Here is a 27086-nt window from a genome sequence, read left to right on the forward strand (position 1 = left end):
TCTGTGAATTATTTATTCCCTTATAAATGTTGCCCTTTGGAAAGTGGTTATATTACCGGCCGCTGCCACCTACATTCTTTACCAATAATGCACCTAACAGGGTTGTGTTTAGCCCGGCACTATGTATATGTGGTAAACCTGGTCATATAAATGTAGGCCCCAGACAAAAGGGACGAGACGCCTGAGTTCCGGCAGGGCAGGTTCGTGGAGTTTTAACCCCTCAAAGTGTTTATAGGCCTGGAGGTTTGCCCCCTGGCGCTGAATATGTTAAATGCCAGGGCGACTGCTCGTTGCTACAGCAACAGCCGTCGTGGCGCGTACACAGGGCGGGTCATGTGACTCTTCTGGGCCAGTGACGTGTGATGTCACGGCTCCCGGTGGGGGAGGAGGCGGGCGGTTCAGTATCGGCCTCTTTACCCCTCTCAGACACCTCCCTCCGCCGTCAGACAAAGCCGGACAGCACGGGGCAAAGCTGGGGCCGCGGAGAGTGAGCAACAGGTTGGTCTGTGTGGGGGTATTGGCGAGCCCGGGGTGTAAAGAGTGCAGCATACGGGGCCCTAAGAACCGGAGGGACGGAAACATGGTTAGTGCCGGAAGGGCAATGCCCACCGAAGGCACGATATCCTGATGCCCACAGAGAGGGGTAGAAGGAGCCCACGGAGTGCGTTGTTTTGGCTGAAGTACCCGCTGGACGAGGGTGAAAAGCTGGATGGTGGGGGCAGGGAGGGAGGTACAAGCGGGGGGGGGGTAGTTGAGAGAATTGCCCCTCAAGTGAAAAAGATTGATGGCGGGGGCAGGACCTCCAAAAAAAGGAGGGGGTGCTAAGTGTTTATTGAGGTGGAACATCAACAACTTAGGCTTAGGGGGGTGAATTGGCAAAAGGGTAACTAGAACACTCCGGGGTGGGGTGTCTAATCAAAAAGGGGGTGATGAGTCAGTGTCCACTCATGATGATGATGATGATGATGATGATGGGGGGGGGGGTGAAGCTGTGTCCAGCAATAGATGCAGAGTATCCAAGGAGGGCCAAAGTGCCCCAGGTAGGGGAGCAGGTGTCCCCTGGGGGGGGCAGTTCTTTGATGTGTGATAATTACCAGCGGGGTAGGGAGGAGAAGCTCCCACCGGGAGACCAAGTGTGGCAAACGCGGCACTAAGAGTGGGAAGGAGTTTGGGGGGGGGGGGTGTAGCCACTCAGGTTCACAATACCACACATAGGGTATGTGAGTCACAGTGTGTGTGGGGGGGAGATTAGACCTAATAGCTAATTGTTGTGCTTTTACAGATCCCTACCCCGACAGCAAGTGCATGAACCTGTCCAAACCGAGCAACCGGCACCCCTTCCTCCAGCAGGCGCTGCCGCAGGCTGACACCCTCTGCTTAAATGCGTTACGGACCCAAAATGATGCCGGTAAGTGCCTTGTCGACTAGAATCTGCCAGCAGATCGGGCCCCATTCGGCCCCTGTCTAGTCTGGCCGTGTCCCCCTGTTGTTGAGACTCAAACCTTAATCAGTCGTCGGTCGTCAGGAGCCGTATGTCTGTCCCATGCATGTTTATATTCCCTCACTGTATTAACCTCTACCACTTCTGCTGCTAGACTGCTCCATTTACCCACCTACCTCGCTGCAAAGTTAAACTAAATATGCCCTGCTTGCTTTACGTTTTCCGGCTTGACACATAACGTCGCTGTGTTGTGATGTTTCTCTGTTACTGACATAGAATGCTTTTAAGTCACAGCTAATTTGTGACCGATATTATATGTATGTAACCCGGTCATCGTATCCGTGAGTCGATTTTAACTCCTTCGAGTTGTTTGTTTGTTTTTGCACTGCAGGAGTTCTTGGCACTCTGTTAGTAAAATACAATAATATTGGTTCTTCTATTTGTTCTTTTTTGCTCTTTATTGCTGCTTTATGGCTGACGCCAGCTATCAGGTTACGGGTATTGTGTATGTAGCGTGCTGGGGACACGGGAGACGGGCTGGATCTGTCAGTCTATAGAAGTCATTGTGACGACCCACCTGCCAGACGCACAGCTTTACCCCCTGTTCTGGTAACTCGCTCCTGGCTGACTACAACAACCCGTCGTAAACCCGCGTTACAGAATAGCCTTTTGAGTTTAAAGGTACTTTCCACATTTTGACGCTTCCTTCTTGACTTCCAAAGGCAATCGGAATTTTTCTTGGTTTAAGAATATTTTAGAGTTTCCAATGAGAAATCTGACCTTTTAAGTCAAGGAGGAATCCCCCCCAAGTGGCAAAATTCGGGGGGGGGGGTAAGCCTTAATTTAGTTTTTTGGCTTCTTTTTGATCCCAAGCAGGACGGATTACTCTGTTACTATGTGTGTTACCTGCTCGGACACAGAAACCATATCCTTTTTAACCCTGAATAGCTAATTAATTTTTTTTTGTTCATTTTATTGATTATAAACCGGCCCTAATTTTTGCTGTGAAAGTCAGATTTCCCCAGGAGATTAGACTGTACGTGCGATTTGAACTTTTTATGTGATATGTCGGGGCTGGCCCGTGGCTCACAGCTATGGAATTCACTGCAGAAAAGTGATATCTGTCGAAGGGAACGGTATGTTTTGAGATACACCCTCCCCCCCCCCCCACACCTTTTGAGGATTTTTTAGTTATTCGTCCCGAGGCATTCTGTTGGTTAATAATAGGCGAGAAATTCCGCAGGACTTTTTGCCATGAATGGGGTTTTCGGGTGGAATGGGTATTGTGTTTGTATTTAAATGATCTTCTCAGAGTGCTGGAAAGGGTTAAAGAATCCATTGCAGAATATAATCCCTGAATGGTGTTCACTGGGTCGATGGTGACCAAGGCTTTCTTTATCCCGTTGTACAGCGCTGCGGAATATGAGGGCGCTATATCAAATAATAATCAATGGACGTAGCCATGCTCATAGATCTGCGGCTAGCCCGCTTTCCCTGTGTGGGACCACTGGACCAACTGGATTTTTAGGGTCTTATTGGGGGGCTAAAGCAGAGCTTGTGATCACCGTTGAGCCCGCTGCTTGCATTTGGGGCATTTTAGTGGGTGTTTGTTGGCCGTCGGGCTGACGCTGACTGATTAGTCCTATCTCAGTAATGCGCGGTATGTGCCCTGGACAGAAATCTGTAGTGGGAGGTAATTGTTTACCAGCTTAAATTCCTGCCCACTCCGCTGCCCTCTCGGGGTATTACATCACACTGCTGGCAGTATTACATCACATCCTGGCTAATGATTCCAACGAATAATCTCGGATTTGCAACGCCATCCTCCCCGTACCGGTCCGGGCACCGCGTTCTGTTCCGGGGGCCTCGCAGCTGTCGGCTTTCTCGTGGTTCTGACCCGATCGTATCCGGTAACCGTTGGTGCCGTTCTAGTCGGGGAGATTTGGATCGGTTTGGCGTAAGAGCTCCGGGGAGCATTCACTAAACTGTGCGCAGGAGAAGCTCGCTGGGGTTGTTGCTTCGTAGTGAAGGTGATGTTCGGCTCTCCTGCGATCTCCTTAGTGAATGAACGCGTCTAGCAGCTCCTCGGCTCATGATGTCAGAGCGGATATTCTGGTATGATGTATGGACGCGCGCCTGGGGTTTATTCACTAAAGGAGGATTTGGCAGGACAGTCGTGGCTTGAACTCTTCTGTCGCTTTAGTATCGGGGCTTTTGCATACAAAGCCATCGTTGCCGTAGGTAACGGAATCTTTTCACGCTCTGGGTGTTGGGTGGGCTGTTCGGAGAGATATACGGGGTATTAAATCCTTTTAGTCCGTTGTATTCCGGTGCGTCAGAAACCGATCACTAATACAATGATTTGGGGATTCTTAAAGGGACAGCAGAGAGCGGCAACTGTTTTTGTTTGAACTTTGTGGTAGAAAAATATAAAATTGTGCTGGAACCCCGTGATCGTTATTTGTTTTTCAGGCCTCGGTAGGCTTTGCTGTTTGCCGAGTTAACGAGATTAGGAGATCTGGAAGGAAATTAGTCTTTCTCTCTGGAGTGACTCTCATTCGTTTTGAAGTTGCTCTTGAAAAGAGACCGGTGCAAAGTTTGAAAAGTGGTCTTATCGCCTTGTTGCTATAGATGGGACCCTTCCGTTAGTTGCTATGGTAATAAGACCACTGTTTAAACATTCTATTGGGATAGATTTCTTTTTCCATAGTGTGCCTTGTTGTCACAGAGTCTGTCTATGACCGCATTGCAGAGAGTGCTTCTCCGCTCTTTCAAACACAAATACCTTGAATATTTGCTTTGGTTTCGGTGTGAGGCCCCTGGAACCGGCCCTGACGGCGCATGCGTACCATGTATACTATACAGGATTAGATATGATGATAGGGGGACGATGGCTGCCTTTACCGGGCACAACGGGAAGTGTACATGTCTTGGGTGAAATAGAGCCGCTGCTCTACATTCCGACCGGCTCTTCTTAGCAGGCACTACGTAATCTGTAATGTCATGAAGTTTCTGAGAGGTTGGTAGATAAGTGGAACAGCCTTCCAGCAAAGATGGTAGAGGTTATACACAGTAAGGGAATGTAAACATGCATGGGGTGGTAGATTCAGGAGCCACCTGCCTACGACATGACCAGGGAGGGGAATCTGTCGGCAAATTCTATATTTCTAGAATGTATAATTAATTCATTGAGATTATTAGTGTTTTATATAGCGCCATCGTATTCCGTAGTGCTGTACAGTGGCTAAACAGGACATAAGTAGTGTATATAACGTAACGAGGCGAGGAGGGCCTTGCTCAGACGAGCTCGCGAGTTAGAGTGCAAGCTCTTGGGGATGGAGCAGGGGTCGGTGAGTTGTTGGCGGCTCTCCAGCAGATAAACCGGTTGTGTTGTGATTTCTTGATCTCCTTTCGCATGCAGCCCTGGGTCTGGCTTTTCTCTCCTTATCTGATCGCATTGTGTGCAAAGTATTAATCCTCCCCTCCCCCGCTCATCTCCTTGCTGAAGGAAACACTTCATGGCGGCTCCCGTTGGCTCTGTTTACTTTCCTATATGTTGTCGTTCTATAAAGTGCGATAACCTGCGGATTGTACACCTTCCGTGCAAACATCGCGCATGTTCACTGAAAGTGTGTAAAGGATCCCTGCCCTTTCTTTTGGGAAGCCGCTGTTCCTCTGATTAAAGAACGTTTGTCGCTCCCAGGGTCGCCCTGCTGTCTGTTGAAGGCCGTTTATGTCTGAGTGACTTTCAATAACCCATGTGTAAGGGGTTTAAAGAAAAGCACTAAAAACACACATTTTGTCTGATATTCAACCCTGAGGTCTTGTTGAATTTTTTTTTTTTTTTTTGCGTCTTGTTAATAGTGATCATTGTTGCTTTTATCGAGATATTTTTAGGAACCCCCCCTAAAAAGACGGTAAGCTTTTGGCGTGAAAGCAAAGTCTTTAAAGTGACGGTTTCTGTGGAAACCTTTTATCGGATGCTTTTTGACCTGTAGCTCTGGTGATTTCTATGCGTAGATTGTGGGTGTATTTTGACCTCTTACATGTGCGTTTTGCCAATTCTGTTCCGGGTCATTTTACTGGCTAGAAACGCCTGAAACTTGTCACTCGTTTATGAATTTAAGGTGCGTGTGAATATTTCCTGGCTTTGACATTTTTAACGTGAAAAAAGTGTTTTTACTAATATCTAAAAATAAGTTAAAGTATCCTGCAATTTATTCTGTATTAATATTTGGAATCTGCCTTATGTGGGAAGCAACTCTGGGTCTGCATAGAAACCTGCAAAAAGTACTAAAAACAATGAGAAAAGGTAAAGCTGATCGTTATCACTTTTTTATTTTGGTCTTTGATTAGCAAACAGCGGTTAAACATGGCTAACGGCAACAGACCGAGATAAGAAAACCTTTTTGTGTTTCAACGTGATCGCTGGAATTGTATATGTAATACAGAAACTTATATAACGGTCCGTTACAATGTATACAGCGCCAACAACCAGCGCGAAATAACGCACTACAGTTCAAAGGGTGACTTAGAAACGTCCTTATAAAAGCAGATTTTGTCGATGAAATAATGAAATGGATCAGAAATCCAGCCTAGACGGGGTTAATGTTCCAAATTACTATGGTAGCTGGAAATGGCTGATTTTTAATGGAATCTCTTCCTGGGCTTACAGAGGCCCTTTATCACTCCCATCACTCCTGTGTTCCAATGGCCCTTTATCACTCCCATCACTCCTGGGTTCCAATGGCCCTTTATCACTCCCATCACTCCTGGGTTCCGATGGCCCTTTATCACTCCCATCACTCCTGGGTTCCAATGGCCCTTTATCACTCCCATCACTCCTGTGTTCCAGTGGCCCTTTATCACTCCCATCACTCCCGTGTTCCAATGGCTCTTTATCACTCCCATCACTCCTGTGTTCCAATGGCCCTTCATCACTCCCATCACTCCTGAGTTCCAATGGCCTTTATCACTCTCATCACTCCTGTGTTCCAATGGCCCTTTATCACTCCCATCACTCCTGTGTTCCAATGGCCCTTTATCACTCCCATCACTCCTGTGTTCCAATGGCACATTGTGTTCGCTGATCCAAGTTTAAGTTTAAAAGGCTAATTCATTGTTAGAAAACCCTTTTGCAATTATGATACAGACACAAATTTCCATATTTTCCAAGAAAACAGCTAAATGACCGCAAACTGTTGACAGGTAGTGTACGGGGGAGCTTGACCGACAAGCTTACGCTTTTGGAATCGGGTGTTCATTGGTCTTGCGGCCGGTACGGGTCCTTTTCTATGTTGGCCCGTTAAGAGGTATCCCCTTCTGCTAGATGCAGACTGAAGCACGTCGTCGGAGGCATCTCCAGTACTGGCATCCTCCTGCAAAGGGGTTAAACTCCCCTCAGTGATGTCATACAATCGGCACCTGATTCATTTTGTCCCTGAAATCATTGAAATGAGCCAACCTCGGATACGCCTCGCTGGCTGCTTTCTGCAGGATAATTAACGGCTTTTTTTAAAAACTTTTGAATTAAAGCCAGCATTGTCTGACCGTATAAATAGCAGCCGTATGGAAAGCACAAAAACAATGTGTTTTGGGTTTTTCTTTTTTTTTTCTTAGAGTACAATAAAAAGGAAAAATCGGCCATTTTTTTTTTTTAAAGTCCTGTAAACAGTTCTTTAAAAAAATGTCCTCTCCACCCATCTTACTTCACAGTAGAAGTTCACTTTAGTAATTACTATCAATGCCAAACGGATTTAACCCCGTGAGTGCTTCAACCTGTGTATGTCCTTGAGCGTAGATAACTAATGGTGTGTGTATGTATATATATGTGTTTATGTGTGTGTGTGTATATATATATATATATGTATGTGTGTGTGTGTATATATATATATATATATATATATATATATATATATATATATATATATATAATTATTACACATTTTTTTTCATAAATTTTTTCATCAGGCGGTGCTATAGTTTTTTACCCAGCAGTCTCTGGAATGTTAGCTCTGTTCCTCTGCAGTTTTATCTTTCACTTGCAGACAGACGATGAAAAATCATCAGGAACAGAAAACCTCAATAGGCTTTTGTTTTCAATAAAAAAAAAAAAAAAAAATGGAATTCCAGTGCTGAGCGATATCGTGTTTATGTTTATTCTACCCCCTCGCGTTGTATTTGGAAGCTCCAGGGCATCATCTTACACTAGGTAATATTTCTGCTTCTCTGCGAACCCGGAAGATTTCCTTCCAGCCAACCACTCCCAGAATCCCTAGCCAAGGCGAGTGGCCGTTCTGTACAGTGTCCTATTCCATAGGTGAGTGTTTGGTACGGGTTCCGTAGGCGAAACAGACCGTGCCATAGTTTAAAGGGACCGTGCAACTTCTTTGGTTCGTTGTTTTACTTCTGGGTTGTAGTTGTTGCCGTGATGGGAGACGCATGCAGTTATTGGGGCTGTTTGTGCTTTTACGCAATGTTTTATGATACAAAAAAATACAAAGGGGACAGGAAGGCATCTTTCTCGTCGTTTGCCTTGTTGTTTTATAGTCTAGAAGATGCATGGGAAGAATAACATGCAGATTTTTGTAACAGAAGTCAGGAATGTCTGTACGCCAAAACAAAAAAAGCCAATAGTAAGAGTGAGCTTCGGGTCAACTTTTGTACAAATTCCCTGCATAAAAAGCTTTATTTGCTTTACACACAGGATGGAATTTCGACAATTTAGATTTGTGCTCGGGCGCCAAAGGTAAATTAATTCTGGTATTTCTGGCATGTCAAGTAGAAATTCTGAGAGCTGTGTTTTTGTTTTTTATATCTGATATATTTCTGATCTCTCTCTCTCTCTATATAATCTCTATATATCTTCTTCCCTCGCTCATTAATAAAGCCACAAAAAGATTTCTTCCTAAAAGATTGTCGTTAATTAAGCCTACATCTTATACCCCGAGATTGTACTGTAACTCAATAATATCCATATGGTGAGGACTGTTGCACCGGCACACTGTCTGCATTGTTCTAAACAATCGAGTATCCCATTTTACATCACTGTTGGATCTGCTAGTAGTCCTTTAGGGGTTAATGGATGAGCTGTAAGGGTTCTTCCTGGTTCTGTGCGAGCGTACAGCTGTTTGCTTCCTATAGAACCGGTTCGTCCTGTCTCCGGAGGATGCTGCGCGGTGCCCGGCGTTGCGCTTGGCACGGTGTTACGCTTGGCACGGCGTTCTGCTATGACATCATCACCTGGAAGAGTAAGCCTGACTTTTAATGAATGGAGGATGGGTAATTGGGCACTCGTTGTCCTTCTGATGACACCCTTGGGTTGGCCTCGTATTTTTTAATAACTAATATAGATGAATAATATTCTAAAGGTTTAATTAAACAATACAATGGGAGAATTATATTAAAAAAAAAAACCTTTCAGGTTCTATAAAATATTGCTGATGTAGGGAAAAATATTAGTCGGCCTTTCTGAAAGTACTATTCAGCGTTTTCTTTATTTTCGGTTACTTTAAAGGTTTCATTGCCCAAATCATGCCCCCCCGCTTGTGATTTTGTCAGCGGGGGAGACAGGAGATAGTGGGCTGGTGTGATCAGGGCTCGGTGGTACTTGTTATGTTCTGTTTGCTCGCGATACTGCGCTATGGAATATGGTGACGCTATGCCATTCTGTAATTTAACCTTAGCTATATCACTAGTGGCAGCACCGGCGTTATCTGATTAATATTTTCTCCCAAAGATCTCTCCCTGCTCCTCCTGCCGCACATACACAGGCCGAATTAATATTTGCCGGTGCGTTCATACGCAATCTCTTTATAGTGTAAAAGAAAAGTGAATTAGGGGAAGCTGCAGCTCCAGGGCTGCAGTGCAGCACATTCTCCCCGCTCCCATTGTAGCATCACTGATTGGCTTCCAAGCAGTAGCAAAACACATTTAATCGAGCTTCTGGTACTCATGGGCCAGTCTCTGTATCTGTAGGGGGGGGATTAACCCTTTGAGTGTCGGATGCCCCATAATGTATCTCATTGTATCTGGAAGCCCGCCCGGCACACACACGGCGCATTGTTCGGCACATTGTTCGGCACATTGTTTGTCGGTGCGACCGCCCAACTGATTCATCTGTTATTTAAAGAGTGTGTGGGATTATCACGCCGTTAAATCCCTTCTGATTTAAGACAAACAGGATCAGATTAAGCAGAGGACTCGCCTGTTACCTGCAAACCCACAAACAACTCCAAAAGCCCCATACTGGAGCGCCTGCTGGCTTCTTAACTCTTTATGTGCCAGGTAGAAAGCGACACAGCGGTCTTCCTCCTCTCATGTATTTTTGTACCGCAATAAATGGTATTTACACCTCGCACAGATCTCTCTCTTCTTGTTTCTGAGGCCGACAGGATTTATAGCCGTTTATTCCAAGAATACGCCTTTTGCCGAGGAACTGCCGGCATCCAATGAGACGTTTTCACAGCAGAATGTAATAGTTAGAGACCTTTCATCCCGGCATTCACCTCGTTCTAACCCGCTTTCCCGTTGGAGAGAGGAGACGGCATTATAAATGTTCTGTGGATATTCGTTTCGTGTGCCTTGCTAAAAAATCATTTTAATCCTTAATTCCTTGAATACGCTGGTGATAGATGAGATCTCGGGGCTGCTAACTTCTTTCTAAAGCCTCCATAGTGTGAGCTGCAGTGCTAAGCAACTTGTTAGTAGGTTAGTGAATAAAATAGTTGTATAGTGTGTGTGTATACTATATATATATATATATATATATATATATATATATATATATATATATATATATATATATATATATATATATATATATTATATATATATATAATATGCATTTTTTTTCACATGCATATCTTTTGCGGGAGTTAAATATAATAAGTCGAGCGTCCTGTATGCCTATCGCAAACTCACCATTTTCCTTCTCGGCCCACAAAACCACACAATGCGCTCATCTGTTTGTTTTTCCTCCTCGGTATTGTCATTGAAGTCATTTCTGTAGACAGAATGTATTTGTTTGAGAAAACCGTCCAAACCTGAGCTCATTCCTCACGCCCTAACCTAAATATATATATATATATTATACACAAAAATGGCGGGACCGGCGCGGAGCTCGAATCTAACAACGTAGCGAAGAAGAAGCTTGTGTTTTGATTCAAGAAAAAATTATTCTCTTAATTTTTATTTTATTAAAATGACTCGTATGGATCATATTTTTGTAGATAACAAAAACTACTATGTAGTGTAAGGGTTTTAATTAGAAGGAATACACTCTTATTTGTTTTATCTGTATGGTTTGGTAACGTCATGGTCTCTCTGAATCACTGATTTTAAAGTTTTTGGGGTTTTCTTGGTGTTTGGGCTCGTCGGGTAGGAAGGGATATCAAAGCGGTGCCTTAATTAATGAGATGCAGACAAGACGGTCACATTGTGTTCCCGACGTTACTTTAGTTTCACTCCTATAGTATTTTCAACGCTCTTTTTCCTCCTCTCTTCCAGATGTTCCTCACGGTTTATCTCAGTAACAATGAGCAGCATTTTACAGAGGTGCCGGTCACCCCCGAGACCACCTGCCGAGACATCGTGGAGCTGTGTAAGGAGCCGGGCGAGACGGACTGTCATCTATCCGAAGCGTGGAGGGGCTCAGGTACGATCCCCCCCCCCCGCCGTATAGACCTGTTTATTCCTCGTGTGGGGATGTGGCACGTTTTAGAACATTCAGCCGCGATGAGCAAGCCTGTCATCTATAAGCTCTCGCCTGATGTGAAAAGTATCGTAACATTAGAGTAAAAGTGTTTTTTTTTGGCGATCTCATGGGGCAGTTCGGTTCTTCTAGCTGTTCTTGCTTTTCTGACATCTTAATAAAGGAAAAGGACAATGCTTGCGACGATAAGGCAATCTTTAGACCGAACAGAATACGTTTGTCCCTCGCAGGCATCGTGGAAATAAACCTGTTCTAGAATTAACGACTAAAGAGTGTATGTGTCCGTCGTCAGCCGGCCCCCGCTCTCGGGCCGCTCTCGCTGCAGACGTTTCTGTCTCGTTTCTTCGGCCTCCGGTTTTCCCTTTCATTGTTGGAAACAAAATATAAGGGTGACCTTCTGGGCCGTTGCCGCTTGTGAATGACTCCAGCATTGTCAACCTCAGTAGCTGTGTTATCCTCACTTTGTATTCTAATGAAGTGGCCCCGAAACCTTGCATTCAAGCATATTGTGCCTGGGTGAAAGAAGACGCCGGGAGACTCACTAGAGGGGCCATAAACTTTTTTTTAAACCATTCTTTTTACAGCGCTAATCATTCCTATGCGCTCCTTTTTTTGAGACTTGTGAATGCGGGGAGTGCTCAAGAATTATCCATCTATCCATCGCCTGTTCGGTGCTGCTGCCTCATTCCATGTTGATTTCTGGGGTGTTGGAGGGTCTCGTGGCCCCCGTTATCGCCGCATAATCCGTGCTAATTGTTCCACTAGCGGAAATGTAGGTTTTTAATAGACGCGCCGAGGTAGCGGTGGTTCTCTGATTGCCATAAAGCTATCTATACAGCACATGATCAATTTTTTGTTTTTAATGTTTTTGCGTCTACTCTCCTCTGATGAGAATATAAGGGATAATGTTTATGATCCGCTCCAGCATAGTGTGTAGGTGTTTCAAATTTCTATAAGCTATGTGAAGCTGCGCATGTTCTGTCCTCTTGTATTAAGCTGAAAAAGAACGTTTCCTTTCCACCCGTTAGCTGTTGGTCTTAAAAGGAATGCCCCCAACAGAACATTTGTGGCCCTTTTTTTAAAACCCCAAAAGCCCCTCCCCCCGCTCCGGCCGGGGTAACATCCAGCTGGCCATAACTCCATCATACAGTATATGTATACCCTGCTATGCGACGATTAACTCTTTCTTGGTTGGGTTTGTCCACTATTGTGTTACTTAGACACGTTCGCTTCGACAAATGCGTGTCTGTGCGTTAAACACCCGGGTGTTTGCGATGGAGCTCGCGGCACGCGCTCCGCGTCTCGCCAAACCGTTCCGTGAGTTTATTCACAGTTTTGAAATGAAGCCATTGTTCCCGGCAGCGGTTGTGACAATGGCGGATTATATTGATGCTGATGTCCTTCGCAGAAGACAAAGCCGCCTTCTAAGCACTTTAAAAAGGTTCTTACACAAAGTGACTGGTGATAGAGCAACTCTGTAACGCTAGATTTACTCCATTCAAAGGGAAAGCCTTACAAGGAAAATAATAGATATCTATCATATCTTTCTTCTTCTTCTTTTGAACTTAGACTGTAAGCTCTTCAGGCCAGGGACCTCCTTTCTCAGTGTAACATAAATGGATGTATTTTTCAAAATAAAAAAAAATGGTAAACCTGCCATGAGAAATTGGCCAGAGTAACCTGCGCAAGATATCAAACTTGTCCGGTGAAAGGAAATCCCGACCCAGCACGGTACCGGATCCTGCGTGTGAATGTCCACCCAGGCATTGACAGTCACGTGACCCTCTCGAGCTCATTTGGTTGGTTGTTTGATGTATTTTAACGCGTTTCTCACATATTGTTTCAGAACGACCCGTGGCGGATAACGAGCGGATGTACGACGTTCTGCATAAATACGGGACGCAGAAGCACGAAGCGAGGTTCTACCTGCGCCATGACCGCCCTCCGTCTAGAGAATCGGGTCAGTAAAGTGGTGCGATGATACCCAAAAACCCCCCCCTATCTCTCATAAATCTACATCGCTGACAATGCGTGGCTCATGGGGAGGCAACTTTAGAAACGTATAATTTGATGAGGAACCATCTGGTCTCTCTGGTTTTCTAGACCTGAACCTAAATCAGTCCTTGGGCTCGTCTTAGATCCAGGAGCTGCTTAATGACTGTTAATGGGTATTTATGTAGCCACAGAGCCCATAGGATACTTTATGTATAGGTTGTGGACGTTTACGGCCCATGGGGATCCCTGCTCGGTTGACCATTGGTCCCAATAGTGCCGTATGACTGTCCACCGCCGGTGATGATTAGAAGGAAGCCGTCGTGATGCGTGTTACTGAGTCTCTGCAGCTTTAGATTTTTTTTTTTTCTCTTTCATTTTATTTGGTATTTTTTAGCTAATGTGTGTCACTATTTTCCATTTCAGTAAATGCACAGAGAGTCAACGACCCCAATATGAAAAGGAACGGAGTGAAAGCCCCGGCTGACCGGAGGATAGAGAACGGGGTAAGTCGGGACACGATGCCCCTAAGCATACAGCTGAAATCCATGTAACCTTCTAATACGGAAAGGAAAAAATATGGAGTTACCTATCCAAGGCTGTCATTAGTTAATCATTGTAGGGCTGTCACAATCCTTGGTTAATTGGTTTGTACCACATGTTGACATCCCACTGCTTAAATTCAGGTGAATGGTCCCAGGATGGACATGACTCTGGCTGAATTGCAGGAGATGGCAGCCCGACAGCAGCAGCAGATTGAAGCCCAACAGCAGATGCTGGCCACCAAGGTACAACGAAACGGGAACCACCACCCTCACAGCCTCTAAGATGGGAAATTGTTTTGGGGATACTTTAGTTTCAATGTGGCAGAAGGTGGCAAAACTAGCGTTGTCTCACCTCCTGCTTTTAAGACTTGAGTGAGAAAGTCAAAGGCTGCCTGATCCAAATCCAAATCTCATCAATATGGCGGCGGAAACTCCTGCTGTAAGAAGCGCCGCATAAGTTGTTGGCACTATATAAATAAAGCTAAAAGATATATTATATCATATCAGGCAATTACATGCATGAAATTAGCGTGTAGGAATGAGAAGACTTAACCTTAGATCCGATGCCCAGGTCCATGATGGCTCTGGTTTTATACACCTGGGTCAACATAGGTGGGTAAAGCTGTACATAGCTGTTCAGCTTTTCCCACTACTTACGTCTGGAACAGCTTTGCAGAGGTTAGTAAAATAATCTCAATAACTCTAAATCCATAAACTGGTAACCTCTGACCTTTCACCGACTTGTTTATCGCTATTCTTTGGGTGTAAATCCTGGCTGCGGAAGCCCCGTTTCTGTATAAATGCTTGCTTGTGTTAATTAGTTTATTTCTCGACACAATGTTACAAAGACTAAGCAGAGGCTCGTGAGATTTGTAGCCGGAGAACAGAAGATTAATCGGCCCCCCGTTACCGCCGTCCTTTGTGCTCAGACACGCAGCTGGGACTGTGAGCCTCGTTCGATAAAATCTTTCCCGATTATTTAGGAGCAGCGCCTGAAGTATCTGAAGCAGCAAGGCCAGCGGCAGCAGCAGCAAGCGAGCGAGCAGGAGAAGCTCAAAAGGCTCCGCGAGATCGCCGAAAACCAAGAGGCCAAGCTCAAGAAAGTTCGGGCCCTCAAGGGTCACGTGGAGCAGAAAAGGCTGAGCAATGGCAGGCTAGGTGAGCTACGGTCCAGAGGCCGCCATGGTTATTCCTCCCCGTACAGCTTGATGAGCATTCGTTGCGCGGAATGAATTGTTAAAGGAAGGTGTTTATAGAAGTCGTGCATTGTGTACCTGCATGTAACGAGTTGGTTCATTGACACACAGAGTTTCTATGCTTACGTTCTACACGCGTGTCTTTAGTATGTTCCAAACTCGTTTTGAGCATTCACACGCTTCTGTCACACCGTGACCAAGGGGCTTGGATGGCGTTTCCCCCAGAAGAACATTGTGTGGACCTGAAGTCTACAAATAACCCACGTAACCAGCCTGTATAAATAGCACCGAAACACACGCCATGCGCAAACCACTAACCAGCCCCTGTATGCAATTTTCTGCCCCCGCACACTATTTTGGAGGCTTTTATGGAAAAGTCCCAGCAGCCCCCTTCTTGGTATATTTCCATGATCTTACTGCGCGGACCGGATCATATCGCGCGCTGTTTGTATGTGCCGTGTTTACATGTCACCCTTTCCTCTTTGCCAGTGGAGGAAATCGAACAGATGAACAACATGTTCCAGCAGAAGCAGAAGGAACTCGTCGTAGCCGTGTCCAAAGTGGAAGAGCTCAGCCGACAGCTGGAGATGCTGAAGAATGGCCGAATCGAGGGTTACCCTGACAACCAGTCGGCCGTCGCCGAGCTCGACAGATTGTATAAGGAGTTACAGGTAAAAAACGCATTTCTGTTATTACATACGATTACTTTGCACCCTCTGGTACGCGAGGCAAAGAAAATGTAGCAGATCTGCGTTTATTCCTTCCGCCGAAGGTTTAATCTCATGAAAACCTTTTCAGAAGCTTATTTTTCCCCTCAGTTGCTATGGCAACAATCTATCAATGCCTGCTTTTGTGTCACTTGGCGATTAAGCATTCCTGGCAAATATTACGCCGGCAACAATTTCACCGGATTAAAACGTTTATTTTTGGAAGGGGTTTTGGGGGCTTCAACAGCGGCAAGAAGTATGTTTCTAATGCTCAGGGATTACCAGATTAATAAATTGTGATTAATTCCTGTTAATTAAGTGCACCACACTTCAAAAGTTTAGGGTGACTTAGAAACGTCTATTTTAGAAAGAAAAGCAGATTTCATCCACTAAAATAACATGAAATGGATCAGAAATCCAGCACAGACGGGGTTAATGTTGTAAATGACTATTGTAGCTGGAAATGGCTGATTTTTAATGGATTCTCTTCATTAGGCGTACAGAGGCCCTTTATCACTCCCATCACTCCTGTGTTCCAATGGCCCTTTATCACTCCCATCACTCCTGTGTTCCAACGGCCCTTTATCACTCCCATCACTCCTGTGTTCCAATGGCCCTTTATCACTCCCATCACTCCTGTGTTCCAACGGCCCTTTATCACTCCCATCACTCCTGTGTTCCAATGGCCCTTTATCACTCCCATCACTCCTGTGCTCCAGTGGCCCTTTATCACTCCCATCACTCCTGTGTTCCAATGGCCCTTTATCACTCCCATCACTCCTGTGTTCCAGTGGCACGCTGTGTTCGCTGTTTAAATTTAAAAGGCTACTTGATGGTTAGAAAACCCTTTTGCGATTGTTACAGCCAGAAATGTCCTTGTTTTCTGTGAAAAAACGCCCAGTGACCCCAAACTTTTGAGCAGTATGTGTGTCTGACCCTGAATCCATACAGCGTGGGTATCGGAATGAATAACTTGTTTTGTGCTGGAACGTGCAGTGAATGTGCGTCCGGTGCACGGATTAGCATGCGCGGCTTCGCCTGGCTTTTGGATCCCCGTCTCTGAAGAGTTTTGTTCTGTTTTTTTTGCTGACCGCATTCAGTTAAGGAACAGGCTGAACCAGGAGCAGAATGCCAAGCTGCAGCAGCAGAGAGACAGCCTGAACAAACGCAACTCGGAGGTGGCGGCCATGGACAAGCGCGTCAACGAGCTGCGAGATCGCCTGTGGAAGAAAAAGGTTGCGCTGCAGCAGAAGGAGAACGTGCCGGTAAGTGAGGCGCCCCGTCTGATAGTCCGTCGGGGAGATGGCACCATATCTGGCTTCTTTATCAGCCGTGCGTGATGGGAGTAGTAAACATTTCATGTCGGTTTAACCAGATTCGGCACAGATCTTTGGGTATGGCAGATCATAACTTGCAGCCTGGTCTGGTTTTTAAACCCTGTAATCTTCATACTAAATAAAGCCGTTGGCTTCCCGTATGAATCCGGCGTGATGACAAGCTGTGTTGATGGTTCGCTTCTTCTACATCCCACGTTTCCGGGAGATGAGCTAACGTTGACAGGCTTAACCCTGGCTTTGTAGGAGATCAGATTTATATCCCCATTCTGTGGCCCGTAGCGTTGTGCATCTCATTCCCTTATCGCACCGGCGGGGCAATAAATTATCTCGTAGTGTGCACTATTGCCCTCGTCATCTCAACTTGTTGGGCGAGTCCGTGACAATCATTACAATGTATTTTCACCGTTATTTCTAGTACCGTTTGCTTTCAGTATTTTTAGTTTATACTACATACAATAAATTGCACCCTTTTTATATGAGATTATGTGAAATATCTATTTCGGATTAGATTTTAAATGCCTAAAATTGAGCAGATTACCAGGTTTTAATCTATAGTACATCACACAAAGGGTTGTGTTTCAGCCCCATATAATTCACTATTCATTATGAAGGTCCGACCCCGGACAGCTACTGCTGCCGGAAGAGCTTGGCTGGCCCTCTATAATGTATAGTTCCATCAGCGAGACCTCATCAATCTTCTCGCACATTGAATTATGCATGATACAGGATCCCGCAAACCGCTTAGTGAATAAACCCCACACTCTGACTTTGTTTATAATCACTCACTATTGCATATGAGAATTGGATTCCACCCTTTGGTGGTATTGCTGTTTTGTGTTTACCCCCCTTTTGTGTTGAAACGCTTGAAACCTCTCTTCAATCTAGATTTCATCTGATGGGAATGTACCTCAGCAGGTAGCGAGCACTCCCAGCCGAGTGGCTGCCGTGGGTCCTTACATTCAGTCTGCCACCATGCCGCGTATGCCCTCTAGACCAGAGCTGCTCGTTAAACCCGCCGTTCCAGAAGCACCCGCGACCACACAAGTGCCTGACGTGACACTGAAATCACAAACTCTGCCCAACATGAAAACTTCATCCCAGGGCAAGGCAGCATCTGGTAATGCCCTCCGCTGTATTATTGATCTGCTTTCGTTTTCCTCTTTGTTCTAGTTTACTGCTTTCATCATCATCATCAATGGTATCTCTGGTTCTAAGAAGTTAGGTGGGGTTGGGGAACTTTGGTTCCCTTAGTCTTTGCTATACTTACCACGTTACATTTTCTTCAGGGAACGGAAATCAATTTCAGTGCCCTTGCTAGCAGCAGAAATACCTCTGACATCATACTCCAGTGACCTCATTAGCAGATATCTGCACCTCTGACATCATACTCCAGTGACCTCATTAGGAGATATCTGCACCTCTGACATCATATTCCAGTGACCTTGTTAGCAACAGATATCTGCACTATGACCTAATGTGCTGGTATCTTTGCTAGTGGCAAAAAATACCTGCTCCTCTGACATCATATTCCAGCGTCCTCATAAGTAGCAGACATCTGCACCTCTGACATCATATTCCAGGGCTCTTAGCAGTTCATAGGTAGGGGAAACTCTGAACAGGGCAGCTTGATACAATTAGCCTCCTAGCCACTTCTTTACTCCACTGCTGATGATTGTTTACGCATGCGCAATAAGTAAATGTACAGCGTATTTTTCAATATGTTTCCTTCATGATTTCTTCGTTGCCAGATAAATTTCTCTCAATCAATAATACTAATATGTCTTCCCGGGAACATTTTAAACTCTTCTTAATGAGTGTCATGCTGAGGGTCAGGAGACAAAAACAGGTTGGAACTAAGCGGCGGCTGCCTCTGCGGTGGTATTTTACTCCCCATCGGTAGAAAGCCCGCTGAATTGCCTAGAACACACACCATGCTTTGTCTATAACGTTTTTGCTAAATGTGTTTTGCCAGGCATGGGGATTCACAGCGTCAAACTCCAGCCGAGTGGGACCGATTGGAGCAATACGAATGGAGATGCTCAAAACTCGCTGAGCGTCGCAGGACAGGGTGAGTGAATGAATGAGCGAGTGAATTAGTGAGTCAGAGACACGCAGCAGCAGGGCCCTTTTTTCTTAATTGAGTGTTTGTTCTTAAACTGTCGGCTTTATTATGGATGAATAAACCTTAGAATTAGAAATGCAGCTGTCTCTAATTTGCATAATTAAGTTACCTTGTCTCACATACCCCGTACCAGATTTAATTTCTTCTACAAAATCCCAGCATATGGTGAAATTAAATATATTGTAGAAAAACACAATATGGCTTGAGAAATTGGCGTAGCTTGCCTTTATGATTCATTTGATTTAATCAACTTTTCCATTGCCTCTGCGCTTTCTGAATTCACCATATATTTTGTAACTTGCACATTTCTTAAATTTTTTTTTTTTTTTTTAACCATTTTGATTCTTGACGGAATATTTTGTCGCAAGCTGCTTCTGTTTTTAACGATTGCGTACTCGTTACTCGTGTGAATACTAAGAGTTCCAGAATGTTGGTTAAGACTTTGGGGTTGGTCGTCGTACCTCCTGGGGTTAAATGTTTTTTTAATATCTTAGCTTTTTTTTTTTTCCTGTTGGGGTTTATTATAAAGTTGACTGACACGACCTGTAGTATTAATGCCACCTCCTCCTTTTTAGCCCCGGACGCAGATATTTCTGTACGAGAGAAGGACAAAAAGACCAGACCTTGTTCGATGTTTGATTCGGTTGAGTCTCCTCCAGGGCCACCAAATTTCGGGACTTTAAGGAAAAACCAGAGCAGTGAAGATCTTTTGCGGGATAGCCAGGTATGAGCAAAATATTTAAAAAAGTTCCAAGAAAGTATTTTGCATGTTATTATTTTTTCTTTTTTAATTAAAATACGTTGCATGTGTAGTTCGTTATCTTCTTTGGCGCTCGGCTCCTGATGACCGGATATAAAACATTATGCACGGTCTGTTTGATGTATGAACTGATGCTTATTCAGCTCCGTCGGCTGAGTGTTTCTAATAAGAAGCGGTTGCGTGTATACGACGTATGGCGGGAGGTAGATGTTTTGCAAGACGTTTCATAGAAAGTAGAAAATAGTTCTGCTGACAGTTTGATTCTCTGCCAAATGTTGGTTTTTTTTTTTTGTTTTTTTTTTTTTTATCTGTAGCAACTGCCCTTAAATATGGCACAGATGTCTTGACTTATTTTTTTTATTTATTTATTTTTTTAGTTTCCTAACAGAAATGTGGCAAAGGTGCCACCACCGGTGCCCTCCAAACCGAAACAGGTCAACCTGCCTTACTACAACCAGAACCAGCCCACCCAGCCACCTCCCGTGGACCCCAAATCTGAAGTTGCCTCCCAAAAACCTCTTCCGGTCTCTGTCGGGAATAAGCAGAAAGTGGCACAGCCACAGAGGGTCCCCCTCCCCTCAAATCAGGAACTTACCCCACCTGTCAAACTGGATAACCCCCCTGCCGTGGCAGTTCGTCCTTTTACCCCGCAGCCGGCTAAAGATCCACCACCTCCACCGTTCCGGAAACCCCAGATGGTGGCCGCCAGCTCCATTTATTCCATGTACACCCAGCACCAGACCCCGGGGAAAAGCTACAGCGTGCAAGGAGCCCTTCACCGAGCTCAGGGAAGGCCACATTTTCCTAGTGGTAAGATTTTTTTTACTCAATTGTCTGAATGGTGTGATGGGAAAGAGCTTTAAGGGGAAATCCCACCATAGTCTTAATAAAAGTATTAATTTTGAAAAAAGTAATGATGGTTTTCACACTTGGTTGAGGGTGTCAGTGGTCAAAAAGTCCTTATCATACTAGAATGTCTTGGTCTTAATCACCCAGATGGAGTCTCAGGCCAATGAAAGAAGGATATCGTTAGCATCACCATAAAGAATCCACTCTCTATGAGGTGTTTTTTTTACCCTAAAATGGTGACATAGAGGTCCTCAAGTAAAGGAAGCTTAATCGCTCAAAATAAAGTAACTTTTCTCCTATGCCAAACTTCATATTTTTTTTGTTTGTCTAGTTTACGGGAAACCTGTGATCGGTGCCGGACCCCAGAACCAGCAGTCCTTAAACACATCTGTAGATGAGCAGGCAAAGTCCAGCAGCCCCGACCCGGAATCAGAGCCTCCCGTTTCCGGTAACGAGACCCAGGAGACGGAAAGAATTCCTCGTCCGCTTAGTCCAACTAAACTCCTGCCGTTCCTATCCAATCCGTACCGAAACCAGAGCGATGCCGACCTTGAGGCTCTGAGAAAGAAACTCTACAATGCTCCCAGGCCGTTAAAGAAACGCAGCTCCATCACAGAGCCAGAAGGACCCAATGGACCAAACATTCAGAAACTCTTGTACCAGAGGACTACCCTGGCGGCCATGGAGACAGTCGGCGCTCCTAAGCAAACCGTGGTGCCGATCTCCGAGAGCTTGGCCGAGAACCAGAACGAGCAGATCACGGTGGACCCAGAAACCGAATCTTCAGAAACCTCGTCGTCCCTCCTGGTTCTTGATGCCGAGCCGGTTGATGAGATTAACACAGAGGAAATCGAGCTGCCTTCTCCTGTGCTGGGTCCAGATTGCATACCCGAGGGAATACCGACCGAGGTTCTTCCACCTCCACCTCCACCACCACCGCCTGCTGAATCCGAGGAAGCCCCAGAAGAGGTTCAGCCAACCAACCCCTATATAGAAGAGTACCCACCTTATCCTCCACCCCCGTATCCCACCGCCGGGGAACCAGACAGCCTAGCTGAAGATGCACTCAACATGCGCCCTCCTGAGATCACCGGACAGTTTTCTTTGCCCCCAGTAAGTAGGATCTGTTGCACATTATTTAAAACTGGGACTGTGTTTGTGAGGCTTTGTATTCTGTATAAAGTACAGTAAAGCTCTTAATGCCTAAAAACACAAACCAAAGATTAAAGAAATAACATGACATTCCAATGAATACACTTTATCCATCTCATTCATCTCATTCATACGACTATACTTTTTTTTTTTAATCTAGTTTATTTTTATTTTTGAATTTTTTCATTGCCCAACTTGACTTCAAGTTTTTCATGGATTAGAATAAAAATGCTACTTCTGACATTAAATGATAAATATATACCTTTCTTTTTTATACTTTACTCTCAGAAGCTTAGTGGAAAAATATCCACTCCTTAGGGGTGAACTGTGAGAAGGCTGTATTTTAATTATTAAATGATTGACATAAGCTTCCCGCCTTAATGCTTTTACGCAAAAGCAAGAGAGATGTCAGAAGAGACCATAATGTAAGACTAGATGGTCAGAGGTTTAGATGCAAGGAAGTTTATTTTTACAGAGAGGGTGCTAGATAAGCGGAGCAGCCTCCCAGCAGCAGTGGTAGAGGCTAATACAGTGAAGGCATGGAGGTGGACATTGGTTGTTTGATGCTGAGATGCGCAGGAGCACGTTGTCTCTGGGTTGGGACGAGCTGGTTGTGTTATATTATGACTTCTATGTAGTAACAGCGTTTTCTGCGTCTTTCGATCTGCGTATAGAAACCGTTAATCACGCGTGTTCCGGCCAGCAAGAAGCTAAATGCTGCCGCCATAGAAGAAAAGCAGAATGACCTCCTCAAACATGTAATGACGATTCTTGTATGTTGCAGACAGCATTGTAACCACGTTCACTTGTTACAGGGTAAAAGGACCAACCTGCGCAAGAACGGGTCGGAGCGAATTGCACATTCGATGAGAGTGAGGTTTAACCCCCTGGCGTTGCTGCTCGATTCCTCTCTGGAGGGGGAGTTTGACCTCGTGCAGAGAATAATATATGAAGTAAGTGAATAATTCACTGGAATAGCGTAACGGATTGTTAATGTTTTAATCCATACGAGTGTGCAAAGGCTCTGTAATGATGGCGCTTATGGGGGGGGGCAGTCCTATCCATGTATTTGCTCTTGTGTGTAGCATCTATGTATGTGACGGAGGGAGCTCCTTTAAGTTGTCAAAATTCTACTGACAATAGGAAATATGTGGGTAGGTAGAATGGGGTATGATGTGTCTTGAAATCATAATTATTAACGACAAGCAAAACGGCCGCCCTTTATTACACTCATCCTCTCTCAGTTTGTTATACTTAATTATCTGTTCTAACGATTCCAACAACTCTTCTTCAGGTGGAGGACCCGAGCCAGCCCAATGACGAGGGGATAACGGCCCTCCATAACGCGGTGTGCGCGGGTCACACGGAGATCGTGAAGTTCCTGGTGCAGTTTGGAGTCAATGTGAATGCAGCGGACAGCGACGGATGGTACGTTTTACAGATTGTAATCATCCTGCGCCTCTTACACAGACCAGGAGCCTAAAGCCGCGCTTTATATACGATGTCTCTTCTATGTTACAAACTTACCCTGACGGGAAACAAATGATGGAAATGAAATTCATATAAGCAGACCAAATAATACTAACCTGGATTTATTTTTATTTAAAATCACTCCAAGGGAAAACACACAAAAGCCCCCAATTTGGAAATATTCTTTACTATACTTTTCCAAAATCTCAGGGGTTAGATAGTAGAGAATAAAACTAATTTTTAAGGTTTTTTTTTTTTATTTATTTTCTTTTTTTCTTTAAAACTGTTTTTTTCACTGATTAAAGCCTCAATTTTTAACAATAAAAAGAAATAAGCAGTGTCTCCCTTTGATAACGAAGGTTTGCTCCGAGATGTGTATCGTTAATATCGTGTCCGCTCTCCCGGCAGGACCCCTCTGCACTGCGCCGCGTCGTGTAATAACGTGCAGGTTTGCAAGTTCCTGGTGGAGTCGGGAGCCGCCGTATTCGCCACGACCTACAGCGACAGACAGACGGCCGCAGATAAATGCGAAGAGATGGAGGAGGGGTACAGCCAGTGCTCGCAGTTTCTGTATGGTATGTATTTATATGCAGCTCACGGCTTTATTTCGTTTTGCACCAACGAAATTTCGTTTGAACGTCAGCTTGTTACATAGTTCATAAGGTTGAAAAAAGACCTAAGTCCATCAAGTTCAAGCCTTCTACCCAACCTTCCTATTCTTGATCCAAAAGTTGTTACAGTCAGCCTTTGTGCAGCGAAATGCAGCGTTAATACAATGAGTTGAAATATTTATTCTCTCTGTGATTCAGTGACGTGTTACTATTTAGTAAATAAAGCCCCAAATCGGGATGATGTGATTAGATGCAGGATTATATTAGGACAGGGAAGGTTGTTAAGCATGGCGAGAAGCTTTAAGCAATGGGAATGGTACTTACTGCGTACCGGATGTTTGTAAGCCTGCCGGGCCCTCGTTACCTAATGTATCGCCTCGTCGGACTCTTTAAATGTAGGGCCATGTTTATCTGCGTTTAACTCCACTGATTACGACGCTGCGGCGGGTCTCGCCGGGTCTGACCTCCCTTCAAATCCAGCTGCGGAATCCCTGAAGTGAATGCACTATGGAGCGATGCGGCTGATAACCCGCTGCTGCGCAGGCAATGTGCTCTTTGGGTACTTTCTGTGCGAACGGCTGCAATTTGGGCAGATTAAAGGCTTGAGCAGTCCAGATAAATCGCTGCCCAACCCAACAAAGCCGGCATAATGGGCTTTATTCACTAAATGGAGACTCATCCGGAAGGTTTGCAGGAAAGTAAGCTTCTCCAGCATGACTGGTTAAGACTGCCCTGCATAATGTATAATTCAGTGGGCGAGGAGCCTTTGAAGAGACCTCGAAACCAGGCTCTAAATAACTTTAATTTGATAATCTGGGATTTGCTGTTGGAGGGGATATTTGCTCAAATCACTCCTTTATATAATCTAACATTGATATGTATTAAATTAAACACAATTTACATTTTTATTGTCCATTTCAAAGGCTTTTATGCTTCAGTCCTGCTTTGCAGGGGTCGATGTGTTCACTTTACGGTAACTGTTGATCGGTAGAGATGATTAACGCAAGGCTTTTCTGTGTTCCATAGGTGTGCAGGAGAAGATGGGCATCATGAACAGAGGAGTAGTGTACGCGTTGTGGGGCTACGAGGCGGAGAGCGACGACGAATTCTCTTTGAAGGAAGGCGACTGCATGACTGTTTTGCGGAGGGAGGATGAAGATGAGACGGAATGGTGGTGGGTCCGCCTGCAAGACGGCGAAGGATATGTTCCACGCAACCTGCTTGGGGTAAGTGTCGGCTGGATGGTAACTCGGCAGGAACACTTTTTTTGGTGACTCAATTGTAAGCAGTAAATGCAGAACAGTGTCGGCCATGCTGTCCGATTATTGTCCTTTAACTCCTAGTTTAAAGGTTGTAAGCAAAGTTTATTTCCTTAGAGCGCACAATTGGTTAAAGTTTAATGTGAATGCTGATTCAACTACTTTTGGCATTTGCGCTGATCTTTATGGCCAGGGGGGTTTAGCGCTCAAAGGGTTCAGATCCCTCGGCCCTTCCTAGTGGCTTATGCGCTTAATGGAATTTTGTCTGCAAAGGACCCTTTTCTCATTTTCACTCTTTTTTTTTTTTTCTCCCCAGCTCTACCCAAGAATTAAACCAAGACAGAGAACTTTGGCTTAAACGGTTAATGAAGTTTTCCTGTTAGAAAAGGAAGAAATGAGGTCTCGCTATTTCACCAGATACAGAGATATCCACGTGGCTTGAAAGCAGTAAAGACAGATGGATGTGTAACGGCCGGGTATAACGGATGCGTTGCACCTCCTCGGACTAAGGACCTACTGCCTCCCGTACTTCTTCAGACGCTGAGATGTTTGTCGGCTTTTTATTTTGCCGAAAAGTTTAGTGCCCTCCTTCTCGCGCTCGTCTCTGACACGTCCGGCAACTTTGAATTCCTTAGACCTTTGGATGTTCTTTCTGCTTAAAACAAAAAAGGACCTTCCTCGGGCGCTGTTTAGACGTGAACTGGTTATTCGAAAGATGTTTTTAAGATGTTCCTTTTTACATTTTTTTTTTTTTATTCACTAACATGAAATGTACCAATATCATGAATTCTCATGTAGGGTTAGGGATTTTCAGTATTTTACAAAAAAAAAAAATCTATATTTATTTTTTTCTTTATTCTGAGAATATGTAGTATATAAAAAAAAAAAAATGTAGGTTCTAAAAAAAAAAATGTAATAAAATGTTAACCGGATTTTATGTAACGCGTTACTGTAAAGCGTGGTGGTTTGCGTCGTGCTGCGGGGGATGCCTGGGCTTCTTGTTGCGATTTAAGGAATAATGAGTGGGGGTCAATATAAAGATTATGGCAAAATTCAGTCCATTTAAAAACTGGATTTGGGGCTAATGGATCTTTTAGCAGGACGGTTATCCCAAGCACAAGGTCGAGGCAACATTACAGCCACTCGCGAGGAAAAAAAAATGGTGTATGTCTAAGACGCGTCCACTAAAAGCCATGGTTTCCAAACCAATTGAACTTACTTGTGGAACACGAATATAAAGTCCAGCCTGGAGAAAGTGTGTTAAGTGGCACTGTGTGCCGTTATGGTACATAGTTACCCCAAAAGACACACACGGGTACCGCGGTGATAGGTGGCTCTACCCAAAGTGTGGGGGTTGAATACGTAAGTTCTTAAAACATTTAATTTTACCATGAAAGTCAGATTTAATTCATTTTGCATTGTACTGGAAGCAGGTGGTTTAGTTATTGGGGTAAAGAAATGAGGAGACTCCGCCCCCAGCTGCCTCTCCAGGAAGCTGGAAGCAGGAAGTGTTCCGGTGTACACATTGCACATGCATAGCAATTACTGGATGTAGCCCTAGCCAGTCACATGTTACATGCTACTTGAAACGTGATGCTTGATTGGCTGCTGCTGCTACTCCCACCAAAATTCAATGACAAGACTATAACGGGGGGCTACCGAGCAGGTGCAGGGAATGGGCTTTAGTTAGAAGCAGCCAAGGGAGTATTTGCATGAGAAATTACATTTTCTGATAACGGAACGATGCATGCAGTAAAATGAATTTGCCTCCATGCAAAGTGGACCCCAACATAAATTAAAAAACTATGATATTGGGGAGCAAGGAGTCTGAATACAAACATTATATAATTATATTATCTTTTCATTTTCTCAGGTGGGCATTTATAGCGCACTATTAACATATTCAATTCCCTTTAATTCACATTAAACATTC

At 44.6% G+C, this 27086-nt stretch overlaps 1 protein-coding gene across 3 annotated transcripts; it reads left to right on the forward strand.

The window, feature by feature from the left end:
* Positions 1-374: 374 nt before the first annotated feature.
* Positions 375-26256, forward strand: TP53BP2 (tumor protein p53 binding protein 2). Of its 3 annotated transcripts, none has more exons than XM_053459954.1 (19): positions 375-498; positions 1283-1408; positions 10949-11096; positions 13000-13113; positions 13572-13651; positions 13832-13933; positions 14674-14848; positions 15376-15557; positions 16694-16858; positions 17816-18047; positions 18903-18998; positions 19628-19776; positions 20190-20622; positions 20993-21774; positions 22629-22766; positions 23108-23241; positions 23692-23858; positions 24921-25120; positions 25470-26256. In XM_053459954.1, the coding sequence occupies exons 2-19, from the start codon at positions 1382-1384 to the stop codon at positions 25509-25511; spliced, it is 3366 nt and encodes a 1121-aa protein (XP_053315929.1). In that variant the 5' UTR covers positions 375-498; positions 1283-1381; the 3' UTR covers positions 25512-26256. The 3 variants fall into 3 exon arrangements, with proteins under 3 accessions (XP_053315929.1, XP_053315930.1, XP_053315931.1); XM_053459955.1 differs by having other exon boundaries at positions 17843-18047; XM_053459956.1 differs by having other exon boundaries at positions 17846-18047.
* The last annotated feature ends 830 nt before the right edge of the window (positions 26257-27086 follow it).

Source organism: Spea bombifrons, chromosome 3 (assembly GCF_027358695.1).
Source record: "Spea bombifrons isolate aSpeBom1 chromosome 3, aSpeBom1.2.pri, whole genome shotgun sequence".
NCBI classification, from domain to species: Eukaryota; Metazoa; Chordata; class Amphibia; order Anura; family Pelobatidae; genus Spea; species Spea bombifrons.

What these genes read in the sequence shown, in the direction of transcription:
- TP53BP2 (XM_053459954.1), top strand. Translation starts at nt 1,382, where the DNA reads ATGCGTTACGGACCCAAAATGATGCCG. An exon ending in AGCAGATGCTGGCCACCAAG is followed by an intron (nt 13,934 to 14,673) that starts GTACAACGAAAC and finishes CCGATTATTTAG; the next exon opens with GAGCAGCGCCTGAAGTATCT. An exon ending in GATTGTATAAGGAGTTACAG is followed by an intron (nt 15,558 to 16,693) that starts GTAAAAAACGCA and finishes GACCGCATTCAG; the next exon opens with TTAAGGAACAGGCTGAACCA.